Source organism: Salmo salar, chromosome 01, assembly GCF_965601325.2.
Source record: "Salmo salar chromosome 01, fSalSal1, whole genome shotgun sequence".
Lineage (NCBI taxonomy): Eukaryota > Metazoa > Chordata > Actinopteri > Salmoniformes > Salmonidae > Salmo > Salmo salar.
The window spans coordinates 136,549,850-136,571,045 of record NC_138291.1 but is presented as its reverse complement, the minus strand read 5'-3'; the positions used below and the strand labels follow the sequence as shown (position 1 = coordinate 136,571,045).

Sequence of the window (21,196 nt, the reverse complement as noted above, 5' to 3'; positions counted from 1 at the left end):
TTTCCCGCAATCCGTCAATCACATTTGGTGTGTCATCATAGTGGTCTCTGACTTGTGGTCAGACTCACTCAGACGGAACAAACTTAAACTTCCGCCTTTTTTCAATGCTGAAATTTCAATTTTTTTTGGAAAACATCCTTTCTGAATTTAAAAGTAATCCTCGAAGTAATCATCCAGTTTTTCAAAAGTATCTGTAATCTGATTACAATTTTTTTGCTGGTAACGTAACGGATTACAGTTACCGTTTTTTTGTAATCCCTTACATGTAACCGATTACATGTAATCTGTTACTCCCCGACCCTGTTGATGGTTGATACATTGTTGATACATTGTCAGTGTACTGGGGGTAGGTAATAGATGCACACACAGACCCAGGTAGCTCCTAGACAGACAGGAGCTGTGTGTGTGTGCGAGCGAGCGAGCGTGTGCGTGTTTCAGCCATCTTGCCTCCTATCTCCTGCTCCTGCGTTGGAGGCAGACAGAACAGAACGGTGTCTGAACAGTGATAGCCCTGCCCGATATAGAGCCGTCAATCAGGCCCTGTCTGGCTGTCTGGGAACAACCTGGGTCACACACACACACACACACACACACACACACACACACACACACACACACACACACACACACACACACACACACACACACACACACAGTCCCTATTCTCACTCCTACATATCTCCCCATCACCTCACTGATTCATACACAAACATAACTACAATAACCTCACATCATCAACACACATCAGTATAGCCTACTGAATGCGAGAATTTATAGATCCATGTGATGCATCATTTAACATTGAACATTAAACATCCTTAAACACTGTACCAAATGGCACCCTATTCCCTATAAAGTGCACTACTTTTGACCAGAGTAGTGCACTCTATAGGGAATAGGATGCCATTTGGGACATTATTGGGAAGGCATTCACTGTGTACTCATATGTAATTAAAGACTGTTTATAATTCTGACAACACCTAATTTGACATGCACACATATGACCAATTTGTCCGTTGTTATTTGTTTAAACATGCATGTACTCTAAGTTAATAAGCTGGTAATAACTAAGCACTCATTGGGAGCCTGATTCATCTTCTGAACAAAAATATAAACGCAACATGTAAACTGTTGGTCCCATGTTTCATGAGTTTCATGAGCAGAAATAAAAGATACCAGAAATGTTCTATATGCACAAAAAAGCTTATTTCTATCAAATGTTGTGCACAAATTTGTTTACACCCCTGTTACTGAGCATTTCTCCTTTGCCGCGATAATCCATCCAACTGACAGGTGTGGTATATCAAGAGGCTGATTAAACAGCATGATCATTACACAGGTGCACCTTGTGCTGGGGGCAATAAAAAGGCCACTCTAAAATGTGCAGTTCTGTCACACAACACAATGCCACAGATGTCTCAAGTTTTGAGGGATTGTGCAATTGGCATGCTGACTGCAGGAATGTCCACCAGAGCTGTTGCCAGAGAATTGAATGTTCATTTCTTTACCATAAGCTCTCTCCAATGTCATTTTAGAGAATTTGGCAGTACGTCTAACCGGCCTCACAACCGCAGACCACGTGTAACCACGCCAGCCCATACCTCCGCTTCTTCACCTGAGGAATCGTTTCAGACCAGCCACTGTCTATAATAAAGCCCTTTTGTGGGGAAAAGTAATTCTGATTGGCTGGGCCTGGCTCCCCAGTGGGTAGGCCTATTGCCTTCCCAGGCCCACCCATGGCTGCGCCCCTGCCCAGTCATGTGAAATTCATAGATTAGGGCCTAATGAATTTATTGACTGATTTGATGGATTTCTGTAACTCAGTAAAATTGTTGAAATTATTGCGTTTATATTTTTGTTCAGTATACAGAACATTATATAATTAGCTGTATTCCCATGTCTTCTGTGATAAAGATGGTACAGATTCACAATTACGATCCTATACTTCTTCTGATATGTGTTCTATATTAGGTTTAAAAAACAAACAACTTATTCAAGTGAAGGATCAAACCAGAGCCATGTATTGAGAGAGTTGGGACATTGAGGTTTCTGCATTATGATGCATTTATATGACACTACATTTTTGTGGCTGCCATTTTAGCTCCCCATTAAAATTACATGAGGAATATTTAATCAATGGTATGTAACTAAAAGTCTACAATTTAAACAATATAAAAAACAATCTAAAGGGTGGCCCAGCTCTCAAAAGGCTGCTGAGGGGAGAACGGCTCATAATAATGTCCAGAACAGAGCAAATGGAATGGCATCAAACACATGGAAACCATGTCTTTGATGTATTTGATACCGTTCCACTAAACCCACTCCAGTCATTACCGCGAGCCCATTCGCCCCAATTAAGGTGTCACCAACCCCCTGTGATCTGTAGGCTACATTAAATAACTTATTGTTGATTTATAGTGCCTTTGATGTTACCACTCTGAGACAGAGTTTATGTGGGGGAACAATTCAGGCTACCAGTCCAAAGGTGCATGGTTTTGAGTGGATGTTGACTGGAGCACAGAGAATGAATTCAATACAGGACCTTGCTCTGTACTTATACTGTATCTCTGCTGCATTCTAGTGTTCACTTAGAATACTGCAAGTAAAAACCGGAGCCATAAAAGAGCTTTCTCTACACCTCGAACAGAATAGTTGAACGCAAGCCGGTACAGCTGGCTGACATACATTCCAAGCTTGTTTACGTGGGTATCTAAGTAAAGTAGCTAGCTATAAGCTATCTAAACTGAACTCCAAACATTTCGGCACAAATCTATAGGACGAGGCACTTTGCACTTGTCTCAGATAACGCCACCAGGCCGATCATTATGCAAAGTAGCCTATACTAGAGAAATGTGAAGTTTGAAATGAAGTACATTTGCTAATATGGGTGATTGTTAAATTAATGAGACAAATTATGGCTAAAACCATTAAACTAGTAGTAGTTTAAATTATAATTAAAAAAACAGTGGTGCACATTAACGTCATAAACTTATCGTTCTATTCATCGTTATCGCATCAATTCAGGTGTCACGCCCTGGCCATAGAGAGGGTTTTATTCTCTATTTTGGTTAGGCCAGGGTGTGACTAGGGTGGGCATTCTATGTTTGTGTATTTCTTTGTTTTGGCTGGGTATGGCTCTCAATCAGGGACAGCTGTCTATCGTTGTCTCTGATTGGGAGCCATACTTAGGTAGCCTTTTCCCACATGGTTTTTGTGGGTAGTTGTTTTTGATCTTGTGTTTTTCGCCTGACAGAGCTGTTGCGTTTGGTTCCTCTTTGTTTTTGATTCAGTGTTCAGTTTTAATAAATACCATCATGAACATGTACCACGCTGCACCTTGGTCCTCTCCTTGCAACAACCATTACAGTTGCTTACCTGACAGAACTGTTTGGCAGTCATTTTTTTGTTTCTTTGTTCATGTCTTCTCAGTACAATAAATTACATGATGAGCACTCAACACGCTGCGCCTTGGTCTACTCCTTGCAACAGCCGTTACATCAGGAAATTTACCGCGATATTGATGTTTGTCCATATCGCCCAGCTCTAAAAGTACGTGTCATTTCAGCTCTTAAAAACACGCACAACATGTTCCTCATATTTGACATGTATGTAGCTTTATATTTCCATATGGAGGAAATTGAAAACTCCGTAAACAAATACTTTAATGTTTTTCTTTTTTTCCCCACGCTGATGCTTTTTACTGTCATAGACAGTCTGTGGGGAATGCCTTTCATCATATCATTGGTCTCACTGTTCATAGTATATCTTCACTGCATGGAAATCTGTATTTGTAAGTGTCAGATTGATGGGCCTAGAATCAGATATACTGTAGCCATCTCGTATGTACAAACGGTCCCTCAACAATTCACTAGTGGTCCCAGACTCCCAGGATAAAATAACAACAACAACAGCTCAGAGATATAATATCAGACCAGAGATCTGATAGGCAGCTGGGGCTTTCAGTTTAATTAATAAATCATTCATTATTAACTTCAGTCAGTGGGAAAAGGTCTCACATGCAGGCAGCACTACATGTTACATGCAGGTAGGGCCGGTTGTCTGCACCTGATTTTGTACTTTTTCCCCACTGACAAAGAAAGGATCAGTCTATAATTTTAATTGTAGGTTTATTTGAACAGTGAGAGACAGAATAACAACAAAAAAATCCAGAAAAACGCATGTCAAAAATGTTAGAAATTGATTTGCATCTTAATGAGGGAAATAAGTATTTGACCCCCTCTCAATCAGAAATAATTCTGGCTCCCAGGTGTCTTTTATACAGGTAACGAGCTGAGATTAGGAGCACACTCTTAAAGGGAGTGCTCCCAATCTCAGTTTGTTACCTGTATAAAAGACACCTGTCCACAGAAGCAATCAATCAATCAGATTCCAAACTCTCCACCATGGCCAAGACCAAAGAGCTCTCCAAGGCTGTCAGGGACAAGATTGTAGACCTACACAAGGCTGGAATGGGCTACAAGACCATCGCCAAGCAGCTTGGTGAGAAGGTGACAACAGTTGGTGTGATTATTCGCAAATGGATGAAACACAAAAGAACTGTCAATCTCCCTCGGCCTGGGGCTCCATGCAAGATCTCACCTCGTGGAGTTGCAATGATCATGAGAACGGTGAGCAATCAGCCCAGAACTACACGGGAGGATCTTGTCAATGATCTCAAGGCAGCTGGGACCATAGTCACCAAGAAAACAATTGGTAACACACTAGCACAACTCAAGTCGCCGTGTTTGGAGGAGAAGGAATGCTGCCTATGACCCCAAGAACACCATCCCCACCGTCAAACATGGAGGTGGAAACATTATGCTTTGGGGGTGTTTTTCTGCTAAGGGGACAGGACAACTTCACCGCATCAAAATGACGATGGACGGGGCCATGTACCGTGAAATCTTGGGTGAGAACCTCCTTCCCTCAGCCAGGGCATTGAAAATGGGTCGTGGATGGGTATTCCAGCATGACAATGACCCAAAACACACGGCCAAGGCAACAAAGGAGTGGCTCAAGAAGAATAATTTTATAACATTTTTGACATGCGTTTTTCTGGATTTTTTGTTGTTGTTATTCTGTCTCTCACTGTTCAAATAAACCTACCATTAAAATTATAGACTGATCCTTTCTTTGTCAGTGGGCAAACGTACAAAATCGGCAGGGGATCAAACACTTTTTTCCCTCACTGTACACCGCACACCGCTGCACTACTTCTGTATAGCCACAATACAGTGACATGCTACAGGCTCCTCTACTCTCACCTCCCTGTTACCTACTCCCCACTGGCCAACACAGGAAGCACAGAGGCCTGTCGACAGCTTCTTCTGCGTGCATACATTTACACATCTGCCTTGTGGAGCGGAACTGAACTGAACTGTGGCTAGACAGAGGAGAGGTTGGTTGGTTAAAGGAGTGGTTGGTTCCTGCTCTTGTTACCGGAGATTGAGTAGCTCTCTGCTCTCTTCCCCCCCAGTCAGTTAGTCAGTAAGCCTGAAGTTGGACCCCACAGCCACACCATGAGCGGAAAACGGAAACTGAGTGAGTAGCCTACTACGGTGTGTGTGGAGTACCACTTCAGTGTGTGTGTGTGTGTGTGTGTGGTTAGAGCCTGAGGATTCACGTTAATCATTAACTAAATGCACCTCTCTTATGATTACGTCATGCTAGTGACAGTAGTATGCAGATATCTGTGTTTGAGCCACCTGCCATTCCTCTCACTGGTCTGATGCAAATAAAGCTTTAGACAGTATAACACCAAAAAATATCTACAGTGTAACATTTATCTTTTTTAGGCTGACCTAGATACGGTCTTCTTTCAAATGAATAAATTAAGAGGGACGTAGTAAATAATGCACTTCTGATCTAGTTGAAGGGTGTGCTACAGCTGCTAGCCTACACCATTGCAATAATGTGAGTTATGACTATAGACCATGTACATGTACATACATGACAACACCATAGACATCATATACTAAAGCAACAAGGCCCGAGGGGCTGTGGTATATGGCCAATATACCACGGCTTAGGGCTGTTCTTAGTCACGACCCAACGCGTAGTGCCTGGATACAGCCCTTAGCTGTGGTATATTGGCCAAATACCACAAATCCCAGAGGTGCCTTATTGCTGTTATAAATTATACCATGGGTATGACAAAACATTTATTTCTACTGCTCTAACTATGTTGGTAACCAGTTTATAATAGCAATAAGGCATCTCGGGGGTTTGTGATATATGGCCAATATACCACGGCTAAGGGCTGTGTCCAGGCACTCCGCGTTGCGTCGTGCTTGAGAACAGCCCTTAGCCTTGGTATATTGGCCATATACCACACCTCCTCTGGCCTTATTGCTTAAATATACCACGGCTGTCAGCCAATCAGCATTCAGGGCTCGAACCACCCAGTTTATATTGTATTAGAATGTATACGCTTTATACATGTATATGATAGGCTATTACTGGTCTTAGATCCTGACCTCAGCCTGTTTTAAGGGAGAAATTAGGTATATTTTTGTACTTCACTGGAGGGGAAGAGGAAGTGTGAAAATACCACACATGCGTGCGCATATACACCACAGGACTTCCAAGATAGATGCAGCAGCAGCACGCACAGGAAACAGTTCAGTTTCATTGGTTAACTGTTACTTTTGAAGGTGCTTTACTCTACAGTGTAGATAGATGTCACAGCTACAAAAGTATCCTTTAGTGGTGTTACAGGCTTTGGTTTTTCTGTTTATATTTCGAGGTTGGACATTAACACGTTAGCACATTGGGCGCACCAATTAGTGTCATCTCGTTTCTCGTTAGTCAGAAGGTGTTTCACCTGTGCTGTCCCAGGTGATATTTAAGAGCGGTTGGCCCAGTGCTCCAGTTGTGTTGAGAGATGTGGAGGGTCAACACCTTTAGTTGGCTGTCACTATTTGATTTATATAAAAAAATAAAAAAATATATCCTTTATCTGATCTTCCTGTTTTCATTTTCTCCACTTTTTGGTTTGCTTGCTGTCTTTAAGTATGGTGTAGGTTTGTATTTTGTTTGTCTCTTCTTGGGCAAATTTAGTGGGCGCTCAGGGTGGGTGTCTTATGTCCCAGTTGTTGCTGCTAGTCAACATTCAGTGACAACCCCATTAGTGTCTTTCAGAACCCCACCTGTTTCGTTTTGGTTGTTGTCAGTGACTGTTTTTTCAGTTCCCCCTTCTGTTTTTGCAACAATTTTTTTGTTTCTTGCTGGGAAACGTAATAGTGGCCACTGCCTCTTTGAGGACAAAGTAAAGACAAAACGTGTAGTTTCTGTTTCATCCTCCTATCCAGTACAGTGCTGACTGTCCTGTCCCTTCAGAGTCTGTTATTATATTTAGTTCTGGTGGTTCTGTCTGAATCAGAGTTCTCTCAGTAAATGGTCTTTATACAGAAACACACATGGGAGTCTAGAGAAAGTGTATAGAACAATTACTTTGAAAGTTTAGGAGCCTACTGTAGTCTCACTTTCTGAAATCACAGGTATAAAAAAAGCAGGCTAAGTAAGAAATACAACAAGGCCTACATTCCCCATCACCACTGTCGTCATCATCATCATGTGATGTGCCTATCATCACGTGAGAGGTTTTACCTCCATTTTCCCCCACACAAAACGGACTAATTGTGTGCAACAAACATTGTTAATTACCCTTGCAAACCTATGGCTAATCCTATTGCTAATCACTTCAAACATTAGGCTTTTGTTCATGTAAAATAACAAATGTCAGTCAGGTAGTCAAGGTTTATTATAGGTTTGTTTTTTCTATTTGTTTTTATTTCTATTCGTTTTTTCAATCTTTATTTGAAATTCAGTTTAGTTTCAGTCAGATCTTATTTGCTAGTTTTTATTTAGTTATAATTTTATAAACATTTTTATATTTCTTTTTTTTTATATTTAGTTTTAATTTGAGTGTTAGGGACAGAAAGCATGACTAGGGGCCATTTGTATGGTATAGTGTTTGTTTTGTGTGTTTTTTGGGATGTCAATTCTCGCAACTGGGGGGCAGTACTACGATGTGCAAGTGACATTTAAGATGCATATAAAATTATATACATTTTTGTGGATGAATTTACTTTTATGAAGTTTTTGCTCTGAAAATTGCGCTATGTTTTTGCCCATTGAAAACCATTCAATAAGCCTACAAATGTTCAAAAACTACAAGGCTATTTCCTGGAAAATATGTCACTTTCATACATAAGGGGCACATTCAGCAGGATGCAATGTTTTGGAACGTTCAGATAGAAATAACCTATGTAGAACCAACATGCCTCTGACATGTAGAATACGGAATCACATCAGCTCTAATCATGGCATTTCTATCTGCAACGTTGGAGAACATTCGGCAACTGAACGTAGCCAAGGTCTTGGGTCAGGTCATAGGTTAGGTTAAATTGGTGGAAGGAAATCCTCGCTCGCCCATGTTTACGCCAATGAGGTATAAGGGTTTACACCAATTCAATGCTTTTTAACTTTAGTAGTGCATGTAAGAAGAATCCATTTTGCTACCTAGATTATTTTTTCCTTGATAGCTAGTAATGGCTAGTGATAGTGATGCACAAGCTAGGCCCATTTTAGCTCTCGAAAACCCTTGTTCTCCGTATGTAAGGTTTCCAGCGGTTTGTAAAAAAATACAAATAAATAAACGTTTCAAAAAACGTACTGCAAACGATGCGTGTTAATGTTTAGAGCAAGCGTAGGGCTCTTAACAAAACTACCACGGTCAGAAGATACTATCGTCAATAGGCGCTAAAGTAGTTAGCGTCTATGAATAGGATAGGCCTATTTGAAACATAGCCATCTTCTGGCAGCATTTACTTGCCAGATTCAGTAGCTTGAAACCTACCGAAAATTAAAAAAACTGCATTCAACTTTTGCCCAAAGCTTAGGGAAAAAAACTAAAACGAAACATAATTTATTTTAGTTCGTTTCTGAGTCAATGATAATAGTTTCCATTTAGTTTTAGTTTTTCAAACAGGTTTGTTAATTATTTTATTTCAGTTTACTGAATAGTTTTTTCATGATTCATTTTCGGATTATTTTTAATTTACTATAATAACCTTGCTGGTAATCATGTAATTTACTTAGCAGTGTTTATCTCTGTTTGAAAAGTCAAACTGTTCTAGTCACCACACCATTGTGAACTGGCTCGCCGGTAAACTCACGACTTTATTCAAATCACATTTTATTTGTCACATACACGTGTTTAGCAGATGTTATTGCGGGTGTAGCGAAATGCTTGTGTTTCTTGCTCCAACAGTGCAGTAGTATCTAACAAGTAAAATCTAACAATACACACAATCTAAAGTAAAGGAATGGAATTAAGAATATATAAATATTTGGATGAGCAATGTCACAGCGGCATAGACTAAGATACAGTAGAATAGAATAGAATACAGTATATACATATGAGATGAGTAATACATAGACTAAGATACAGGAGAATAGGATAGAATACAGTATATACATATGAGATGAGTAATACATAGACTAAGATACAGTAGGATAGAATACAGTATATACATATGAGATGACTAATGCAAAATATGTAAACATTATTAAAGTGGCCAGTGATTTCAAGTCTATGTATATAGGTCAGCAGCCTCTAATGATATGTGCTATCTGGAATCCTTGGGACGTCCCTAACCCATTGAAGTTTACATTTCTTTTTATTTTATTTAACCTTTATTTGATCAGGGAGTCATACGGAGACCAAGGTCTCTTTTACAGAGGATCCCTGATATGCATAAATTACAGAAAATACACACATCAAAATATAAATAAGAAATGCAAGCAGAAAGATAGTCTTAAAAATCAAACCCATTCCTCAGGAATAAGGACCTCAATCAGCATAAGGACCTGTAATCGAACCCACAAATGCTGATGCTCCAGATACTCAACTAGTCTAAAGAAAGACAGTTTTATTGCTTCTTTAATTAGCACAACAGTTTTCAGCTGTGCTAACATAATTGCAGAAGGGTTTTCTAATGATCAATTTGCCTTTTAAAATTATAAACTTGGATTAGCTAACACAACGTGCCATTGGAACACAGGAGTGATGGTTGCTGATAATGGGCCTCTGTACGCCTATGTAGATATTATGTTAAAAATCTGCCGTTCCCAGCTACAATAGTCACAACATTACAACATGTATTTCTGATCAATTTGATGTTATTTTAATGGACAACAAATGTGCTTTTCTTTCAAAAACAAGGACATTTTTAACCTCTCTGGGCCAGTGGGACGTTTGCGTCCCACCCTAGTCAACAGCCAGTGGAATCGCGTGGCGCGAAATACAAATACCTCAAAAATGCTATAACTTCAATTTCTCAAACATATGACTATTTTACACCATTGTAAAGATACGACTCTCGTTAATCTAACCACGTTGTCCGATTTCAAAAAGGCTTTACAGCGAAAGCAAAACATTAGATTATGTCAGGAGAGTACCCTGCCAAAAATAATCACACAGCCATTTTCAAAGCAAGCATATATGTCACAAAAACCAAAACTAAATGCAGCACTAACCTTTGATGATCTTTATCAGATGACACTCCTAGGACATTATGTTATACAATACATGCATGTTTTGTTCAATCAAGTTCATATTTATATCAAAAACCAGCTTTTTACATTAGCATGTGATGTTCAGAACTAGCATACCCACCGAAAACTTCCGGTGAATTTACTAAATTACTCATGATAAACGTTGACAAAATACCTAACAATTATTTTAAGAATTATAGATACAGAACTCCTTTATGCAAACGCTATGTCAGATTTTAAAATAGCTTTGCGGTGAAAGCACATTCTTCAATATTCTGAGTACATAGCTCGGCCATCACAGGCTAGCTAATTTGACACCCACCAAGTTTGGGGCAACCTAAACTCAGAATTACTATTAGAATAATTGGATTACCTTTGCTGTTCTTCGTCAGAATGCACTCCCAGGACTTCTACTTCAACAACAAATGTTGTTTTGGTTCCAAATAATCCATAGTTATATCCAAATACCTCCGTTTTGTTCGTGCGTTCAGGTCACTATCCGAAGGGTAACGCGCGAGCGCATTTCGTGACAAAAAAATTCAAAATATTCCATTACCGTACATAGAAGCATGTCAAACGCTGTTTAAAATGTATGCTATTTTTCTCGTAAAATAGCGATAATATTCCAACCGGACAACGTTGTATTCATTCAAAGACTGAAAGAAAAAAATGGAGAAGTCTCGTGAATGCGCATCTCAGTCTCACTGTCCCCAGGCAGGCCACTTACAAACTCTGCTGCTGTACTTTGCCCAGAGACAGGAGACACATCATTCCGTTTTCTGAACGCTTTAGAGAGCCAATGGAAGCCTTAGAAAGTGTCACGTAACAGCACAGATGTTGTATTTTTGATAGAGATGCAACAGAAGGACAACAAATTGTCAGACAGGGCACTTCCTGCATGGAATCTTCTCAGGTTTTGGCCTGCCATATGAGTTCTGTTATACTCACAGACACCATTCAAACAGTTGTAGAAACTTTAGAGTGTTTTCTATCCAAATCTACTAATTATATGCATATTCTCGTTTCTGGGCAAGAGTAGTAACCAGTTTAAATCGGGTACGTTTTTTTATCTGGCCGTGAAAATACTGCCCCCTAGCTCCAACAGGCTAAGTGACCCCAAACTTTTGAATGGTAGTGTATATATTTTGTAAATGTTTTTTTTCTTCAGAATATTTGAGATTCTCCCGTGATCCCATTTTCATATCAGGTGATTCCACATGGGGTCGCTACCCCTAGTTTTGGAACCGCTGCACTAACAAATAGTCATGGGTGGTAACTCTACAAATCACTTGCTTTTCGCAAGGCACTCTATAGGAAATATTTGAATAAGGTTTTAACCTCTAAAAGTGTAAACCTTTGGGGGGGGGGGGGGGGGGGTTTCTACTAAGCTAGGAATTGTTTTAAGAGGGTCATACCATGGATAATTCCATTATCTGATTTAAAATGTTAGGACCTTCTGTAGCCCATAGAAATGCATTGAATAACACATTAATAAATTGCACAACAGACAGTATAAAAATCATAAGGTTTTGAAGTGAAATATCTTCGTTTTTTGGACACATTTAACCCCTTTTTAATTTTTTTGCACAAAACTAACTCGATAATTCCATCCGGTTTTTTTCAACCTGTACCGGGTTACCTTCAGAGGAGTCCCATTACACTTGTGGGGGTCTTAGAGCAAAACGGAGAACACCATCGTGTTCACGAGAGTCTCATCTTAGAGTGGTCATATTAGTTAGTAGGCCTAACCGCTCGGACGCTACAGACGTTTTGTGAGAAGATAGATTTTCAGGATGTCTCCTGGTCTGACAAACAGCACTGAAGCTCTGCCACTTTCCACCGCAGTCGCGGAAGGCCAATGTAGGCGGATGCGGCGGATTGAGACGCAGCCCATGCGAAACAGATATCTTGTTTAAACTGATGGATTTTGATTCGTTTTTTTAAATTGTTACTTAGGCACGGGTGCGTGAATAGACTCTTATTAACTAAGCAGTGTGTTAATTGAACACTGGTTCCAGTGTGCATATGGTCCCAATCTTTCAGTGTTGATTTAACACTGGAGAATTTGCTGTGAATATGCTGTTTTTATCTCGCTCGAGTTGTTTTGATTATGAATTTGCTATCACAAAAGGGGTCCCCGTTTTTTGGGAGTGGTCTGAGTGGGGAGGGGAAAACTCTCTTTCGTATTGGTCTATTAAATAATTGACCCCCTGGTGATGTCACCATCCAACCAAAACAGGCAGAAATTCCAGGCGGTCATTTCGAATGGTAAAAGGGCATTATCATCATTTTGACAATTTCACAGTTTTATTCTAACCTCATAGTGTGGAAATATATATAAAACAAAGGCAAATCAAATCTGACTGCACTGAGCCCTTAAGTCATTGTTGCCATTTATACATGTTTGTAAATACAATTCCAGATCCAGTCTGCAGAATCATCTGCGCTGTAAATAGACTAAATAGCCTACCACCTATTTTGCATTTGATCTACTGTCTCTGTCTCAACTGTTGCTGCTTCACACCAACTAAATAGGCTGCTAGCGCTGGGTCCCCTATCTTAACACATCACCTTCCTCAAAAATTCAATTGAAATAATTGTTTCAAAAGAACGAGTTAGCTCGTACACCTAAGACAAGCTGTTTCCATTCCTGCCCAGTGTTTATGTATTGTTCCCCTGGACCCCGGGAGGATGTTCTGGCTCTCCCACCACCTCTCAATCTGACCATGTTATACTGTTAACTTTGAACAGCTTGAAGTTTCTGAAAAAAACAACTATATATGCCAGCAGTCACCTCTTGCACTCCAACAACCCAGCCCAGGGGGTCACGTTCCAAACATTCTAGAACACACTCAACATTGTAGAACACTTAAACAGGGTATGAAACTAATAATGTGAGGAAAGCAAAGACAGACTATATAGAAAAGATATTAAAACATTAAGAACTGATTGCTGACATGTAAAACATTTTGGGACTATATCAACAATGGATTAATGAAACAAATACCAAATGTTTTTGAGTGGAATTCTATTTGAAGAGTGTGTGACAATGTATGACATTATCTGTCTGTCTCGCCCCCTCCCTCAACAGGTTTAAAGTGGTTTGGGATTCTCCCTAACTTCTCCTTCCGTCGGAGCTCATGGTCTGACAAATCCGACTCCAAGTCCTCCTCCTCCGAGCCTGATGGGGCTGGGGCTCTGGACGTGGTATCCTCCCCCATCGCTGTGGAGACGTTTGTTGACGACATGGATATGATGCAGCCATGCACATCCAGCTCCGCCCGCTCCAGCGACAACTACACCCACATGGGCACCTTTCCCCGCTTCCTCCTCAGGAAGAGAGACAAGAGTGGGAATTCTGGGAAAAGAGGGACCAAGAAGATCAAGGAGAAGACAGGGGCAAGGCTGGGCAGGAGTCAGAGCCAGCGGCCGGCAGGCGACCATGCGTGTAGGTCTCCCCTGCTCATGGCACAATCCAGCCGGCCTGGCTCCAGAAAGGACCAGCCTCTCTCACCTATATCCAGCCAGGCTGGTCCTGGTCCAACGCCCCAACGGAACCAAGGGCTGCCTCCCATCCACAGAGGATCACTCGATAGGAATGAACACGGAGACCCACAGGCCCACTGTGAGGAAGAAGAACCACACCAAGGGCAGCTTATGTCAGCTCAGGATGTGGGGTCTACTACCTCTAACGCCCCTCCGCTCACTTGTGAAGACGTCTCCAAAGAACACACATTCACCACTGATCAGGGTGCATCTTCAGATACAGCTTCAACTGGTGGTGCTAGAAGGAACCTTGCTACTGTTCCTGGTCAGTCTGATTCCGTCTCATCATAGAGCCAGGGCTCTAGCATGCACCTGTTATCCATCAATAATGATAAGCCGGGGGCCTCCCGAGTGGCGCAGTGGTCTAAGACACTGCATCGCAGTGCTAGCTGTGCCACTAGAGAGCCTGGTTCGAGTCCAGGTTCTAGGTCCAGGTTCTGTTGCAGCCGGCCACGACTGGTAGACCCATGGGGCGGTGCACAATTGGCCCAGCTTCGTCCGCGATAGGGAGGGTTTGGCTGGCAGGGATGTTCTTGTCCCATCGCGCACTAGCAACTCCTGTGGCGGGCCGGGCGCGATGCACACTGACACAGTCGTCAGGTGTACGGTGTTTCCTCTGACACGTTGATGAAGGCTGGCTTCTGGTTTAAGCGGGCATTGTGTCAAGAAGCAGTGAGGCTTGGTTGGGTTGTGTTTCGGAGGACGCATGGCTCTCGACTTTCGCCTCTCCTGAGTCCGTACGGGAGTTGCAGCGATGGGACAAGACTATAAACTACCAATTGGATACCACTATTTACTAAAAATAGTGTGTTCTGAGTGATGTGAAGGAGAAAATTGTGTTTGAAAAAATATAATGCTATTTTTCAAAGAACAAGTTAACTACTGACTTTCAGCATGCATATAGGGAAGGATACTCAACTTACAGTATACTGCACTGACTCAGATGACTGATTGGCTAAAATAAATGAATAATATGATGATAGTTGAAGTTGTATTGTTTCAAATCAAATTTAATTTGTCACACGTGCCGAATACAACAGGTGAAATGCTTTCTTACAAGCCCTTAACCAACAATGCAGTTAAGAAAAATACCTTAAAAAAAAAGAAATAAAAGTAACAAATAATTAAAGAGCAGCAGTAAAATAACAATAGTGAGGCTATATACAGGGGGTACCAGTACAGAGTCAATGTGCGGGGGCACCGGTTAGTTGAGGTAATTGAAGTAATATGGACATGTAGAGTTATTAAAGTGACTATGCATAGATAATAAACAGAGAGTAGCAGCAGCGTAAAATGGGGGGGGGGGGGGGGGTGCAAATAGTCTGGGTAGCCATTTGATTAGATGTTCAGGAGTCTTATGGCTTGGGGGTAGAAGCTGTTTAGAAGCCTAGACTTGGTGCTCCGGTACCGCTTGCCGTGCGGTACATTTACATTTACATTTTAGTCATTTAGCAGACGCTCTTATCCAGAGCGACTTACAAATTGGTGCATTCACCTATAATATCCAGTGGAACAACCACTTTACAATAGTGCATCTAAATCTTTTAAGGGGGGGGTTAGAAGGATTACTTTATCCTATCCCAGGTATTCCTTGAAGAGGTGGGGTTTCAGGTGTCTCCGGAAGGTGGTGATTGACTCCGCTGTCCTGGCGTCGTGAGGGAGCTTGTTCCACCATTGGGGTGCCAGAGAGAACAGTCTATGACTAGGGTGGCTGGAGTTTGACAATTTTTAGGGCCTTCCTCTGACACCGCCTGGTATAGAGGTCCTGGATGGCAGGAAGCTTGGCCCCAGTGATGTACTGGGCCGTACGCACTACCCTTTGTAGTGCTTTGCGATCGGAGGCCGAGCAGTTGCCATACCAGGCAGTGATGCAACCAGTCAGAATGCTCTCGATGGTGCAGCTGTAGAACCTTTAGAGGATCTGAGGTCCCATGCCAAATCTTTTCAGTCTCCTGAGGGGGAATTGGTTTTGTTGTGCCCTCTTCACAACTGTCTTGGTGTGCTTGGACCATGTTAGTTTGTTGGTGATGTGGACACCAAGGATCATGAAACTCTCAACCTGATCCACTACAGCCCCATCGATGAGAATGGGGGTGTGCTCGGTCCTCCTTTTCCAGTAGTCCACAATCATCTCCTTTGTCTTGATCACGTTGAGGGAGAGGTTGTTGCCCTGGCATCACACGGCCAGGTCTCTGACCTCCTCCCTATAGGCTGTCTCGTCATTGTTGGTGATCAGGCCTACCACTGTTGTCATCTGTGAAATTAATGATGGTGTTGGAATTGTGCCTGGCCATGCAGTCGTGAGTGAACAGGGAGTACAGGCGGCGACTGAGTACGTACCCCTGAGGGGCCCCCGTGTTGAGGATCAGCATGGCAGATGTATTGTTACCTACGCTTATCACCTGGGGGCGGCCCGTCAGGAAGTCCAGGATCCAGTTGCAGAGGGGGGGTTTTAGTCCCAGGGTTCTTAGCTTAATGATGAGGTTTGAGGGCACAATGGTGTTGAACGCTGAGCTGTAGTCAATGAGTAGCATGCTCACATAGCTGTTCCTTTTGTCCAGGTGGGAAAGGGCAGTGTGGAGTAAAATAGAGATTGCATCCTCTGTGGATCTGTTGGGGCGGTATGCAAATTGGAGTGGGTCTAGCGTTTCTGGGATAATGATGTTGATATGAGCCATGACCAGCCTTTCAAAGCACTTCATGGCTACAGACATGAGTGCTACGGGTCGGTAGTCATTTAGACAGGTTACCTTAGTGTTCTTGGGCACAGGGACTATGGTGGTCTGCTTGAAACATATTGGTATCACAGACTCAAGACAAGGAGAGGTTGAAAATGTCAGTGAAGACACTTGCCAAGTTGGTCAGCGCATGCTTGGAGTTCACGTCTTGGTAATCCATCTGGCCCTGCGGCCTTGTGAATGTTGACCTGTTTAAAGGTCTTACTCACATCGGCTACAGAGAGCGTGATCACAGTCATCTGGAACAGCTGATGCTCTCATGCATGTTTCAGTGTTACTTTCCTCGAAGCGAGCATTGAAGTAATTTAGCTTATCTGGTAGGCTTGTGTCACTGGGTAGCTCACGGCTGTGCTTCCCTTTGTAGTCTAATAGTTTGCAAGCCCTGCCACATCCGACGAATGTTGGAGCCAGTGTAGTACAATTCAATCTTAGTCCTGTATTGACACTTTGCCTGTTTGATGGTTCATCGGAGGGCATAGTGGGATTTCTTATAAGCTTCCGGGTTAGAGTCCCGCTCTTTGAAAGCGGCAGTTCTACCCCTCTGGTTGCACATTTAACATGCTGGTATAAATGAGGTAAAACAGATTTAAGTTTCCCTGCATTAAAGTCCCCTGCCACTAGGAGCGCTGCCTCTGAGCGTTTTCCTGTTTGCTTATGGCCGTATACAGCTCATTGAGTGCGGGCCTAGTGCCAGCATCGGTTTGTGGTGGTAAATAGACAGCTACGAAGAATATAGATGAAAACTCTTAGTAGATAGTGTGGTCTACAGCTTATCATGATACTCTACCTCATGCAAGCAAAACCTTGAGACTTCCTTAGATATCGTGCACCAGCTGTCGTTTACAAATATACATAGACCACCACCCTTTGTCTTACCAGAGGCTGCTGTTCTATCCTGCCGTTCTATCCTGCCGATACAGTGTGTAACCCGCTAGCTGTATGTTGCTCAGACACGACTCGGTGAAACATAAGATATCAGAGTTAATATCCCATTGGTAGGATGTACGTGCTTGTCGTTCGTCCACTTTAATATCCAGCGATTGTACGTTGGCCAATAGTACCTATGGCAAAGGCAGATTAGCCACTCATCGCTGGATCCATACAAGGCACCCCGATCTCCTTCCGCGTTATCTCCATTTTTTTCTCCTGCGTATGACGGGGATGAGGGCCTCGTCGGGTGTCTGGAGTAAATCCCTCTCGTCCGACTCATTAGTGCAGTCTGAGTATTGTTCATAAATTGTTGTTGATAAAAACTCATTACGGATTAACATCACACAGTTGGAGCGGTACTTATCCAATAGAGCTCAGAGTATTCTTCAATGGAAGCTTCTCAGGTATGTACAGTGCAGTATCCATCAGGGCAGTTGCCTTGGTCCATTACTCTTCTCTATTGCAAATGATTTGCAACTTACTAGCATAAATGACTATGTATGCTGATGATTGCACACTCTACATATCAGCACCTACAGCCAATGAGCTCACTGAGAATCTTAGCAAGGAGTTAGTGTCAGAATGGGAAATTAACAATAAACTGGTCTTAAAACCAAAAGCATTGTATTTGGTTCAAGTCATATTGACAAAGTTGTAGCGACATTGGGGTGAGGTATATCTGTTATAAAAAGATCCTGTTTGACACAATGTTCAACTGTACTAGTTGTTCAGACTATTGTCCCACTGATTACTGTCCAGTAATAGGGTCAGGTGCAGCAAATAAAGGCCCAGCAATGCTGCATATGGCTCAAAACAAAGCAGCAAGCCTTACCCTTAACTGCACACAGAACTAACATCAAAAACATGCATGATAATCTTTCATGGTTGAGGAGAAATTAACTACTTCTCTTCCAGTCTTGATGAAACATTTGTGTTGAAAAGCCTAACTATTTGTATAATCCAATTGCATGCACAACAAACAGACATACAGTTGAAGTCAGAAGTCTACATACACTTAGGTTGGGAGTCATTAAAACTCATTTCTCAACCACTCCACAAATGTCTTGTTAACAAACTATAGTTTTGGCAAGTCGGTTAGGACATCTACTTTGTGCATGACAAGTAATTTTTTCAACAATTGTTTAGACAGAATTTAACTTATAATTCACTGTATCACAATTTCAGTGGGTCAGAAGTTTACATACACTAAGTGGACTGTGCCTTTGAACATCTTGGAAAATTTCAGAAAATGTCATGGCTAGGCTAATTGACAACATTTGAGTTAATTGGAGGTGTACCTGTGGATGTATTTCAAGGTGTACCGTTAAAATCAGTGCCTCTTTGCTTGACATCATGGGAAAATCAAAAGAAATCAGCCAAGACCTCAGAAAAAGAATTGTAGGCCTCCACAATTCTGGTTCATCCTTGGGAGCAATTTCCAAACACCTGAAGGTACCACATTCATCTGTACAAACAATAGTACCCAAGTATAAACACCATAGGACCACGCAGACGTCATACCGCTCAGGAAGGAGACGTTCTGTCTCCTAGAGATGAACGTACTTGTGCAAATCAATCCCAGAACAGCAGAGGACCTTGTGAAGATGCTGGAGGAAACAGGTACAAAAGTATTTATATCCACAGTAAAACGAGTCCTATATTGACATAACTTGAAAGGCCGCTCAGCAAGGAAGAAGCCACTGCACCAAAACCGCTGTTACGTACACCTCTAGGGAGAGGGAACGCAACACCCTGCTACAACTCAACTCCCCGTGGAGTGGAAGAGGTATGGGATTGTAGGTGCGAGTAAGAATGACAAAGGCAGAGAATTTACTATTTACTGGGAATTTAATCCTTCACACGGTACATTTTTTGGGGAAAAGGGGTTGAATGGAAGCCAAGAAAGTGAATGTCAAAGTCCCCTCTCCTACCTTACCTGCCTACCCACTACTTACCCATCTTAGCACCACCTGGTGCACTAACCAAAATACAGGGGGTGGTCCACCCAGGTCTTACCTAGTGTGTATAGACAGTAAATGCAACGGGTTATGTATGCCCGCAGGCCTCTTGCCTAAGCACTCCCTAGGTGCCTTCTTCCCCCTGGGAACAAATGAAACAGAATAACACAAAGTAAATAAAGACAACAACACAGGACATACTAATCATCTCTCTTCTGAGCAACAGAACACTGGCTTATATAGCTTCAGAAGGAGTCGGTAATTGAAGACAGCTGTTTCTGACGAGGGGCGGGGTCAGCTCCAATCATCATTGGGGTCGACCAATCAGCTGCTTGGGGGAATTTCAGGAATCCATCCTGAAACACACACATACAAACAAAACCACAACACAGAAACTGGGGAACGTAACAACCGCCATAAAAAGCCAGACTACGGTTTGCAACTGCACATGGGGACAAAGATTGTACTTTTTGGAGAAATGTCCTCTGGTCTGATGAAACAAAAATAGAACTGTTTGGCCATAATGACCATCATTATGTTTGGAGGAAAAAGGGGGAGGCTTGCAAGCCAAAGAACACCATATCAACCGTGAAGCAAGGTGGTGGCAGCATCATGTTGTGGGGGTGCTTTGCTGCAGGTGGGACTGGTGCACTTCACATAATAGATGGCGTCATGAGGCAGGAAAATGATGTGGATATATAGAAGTAACATCTCAAGACATCAATCAGGAAGTTAAAGCTTTGTCGCAAATGGGTCTTCCAAATGGATATAATGGTGATCCTAACTGACCTAAGATAGGGAATTTTTACTAGGATTAAATGTCAGGAATTGTGAAAAACTGAGTTTAAATGTATTTGGCTAAGGTGTATGTAAACTTCCGACTTCAACTGTACATACCCCACCAGACACGCCACTAGAGGTTTCTTCACGGTACCCAAAACAAAAACTAATTTAATGCGTCCATCAGGTATGTATAAAACCATGTCATTGTGGAATGCTCTGCCACCAGAGGTTATTCAGGCAAAAAGCAAGTTTTGCTTTAAAAAAACAGATAAACATCTTGTATCACAGTAACTCTCCTCTTTCTAAAGATCTAATTGAACTACTATATATAGGTACACTCAACAAAAATATCAACGCAACATGTAAAGTGTTAGTCCCATGTTTCATGAGCTGAAATTAAAGATCCCAGATAGATTTTTCTCCATACGCACAAAAGCTTATTTCTCTCAACTTTTGTGCACAAATTTGTTTACATCCCTGTTAGTGAGCATTTCTCCTTTACCAAGATAATCCATCCACCTGATAGGTGTGGCATATCAATAAGCTGATTAAACAGCATGATAATTACACAGGTGCACCTTGTGCTGGGGACAATAAAACCACTCTAAAATGTGCAGTTCTGTCACACAACACAATGCCGCAGATGTCTCAAGTTTTGAGGGAGAGTGCAATTGGTATGCT

The 21,196-nt window shown here is 42.0% G+C and overlaps 1 protein-coding gene across 1 annotated transcript in view; it reads left to right on the top strand.

Annotated features, from left to right (window-relative positions):
• The first annotated feature begins 5,341 nt into the window (after nucleotides 1-5,341).
• The window catches only part of sh2d3ca (SH2 domain containing 3Ca), an 82,719-nt gene continuing 66,864 nt past the window's right edge, over nucleotides 5,342-21,196 (top strand). Inside the window, exons 1-2 of the mRNA XM_014125738.3 lie at nucleotides 5,342-5,541; nucleotides 13,652-14,371. Of these exons, the coding sequence (XP_013981213.1) occupies nucleotides 5,520-5,541; nucleotides 13,652-14,371 (742 nt within the window). The 5' untranslated portion in view covers nucleotides 5,342-5,519. The remainder of the gene's footprint in view (nucleotides 5,542-13,651; nucleotides 14,372-21,196) is intronic.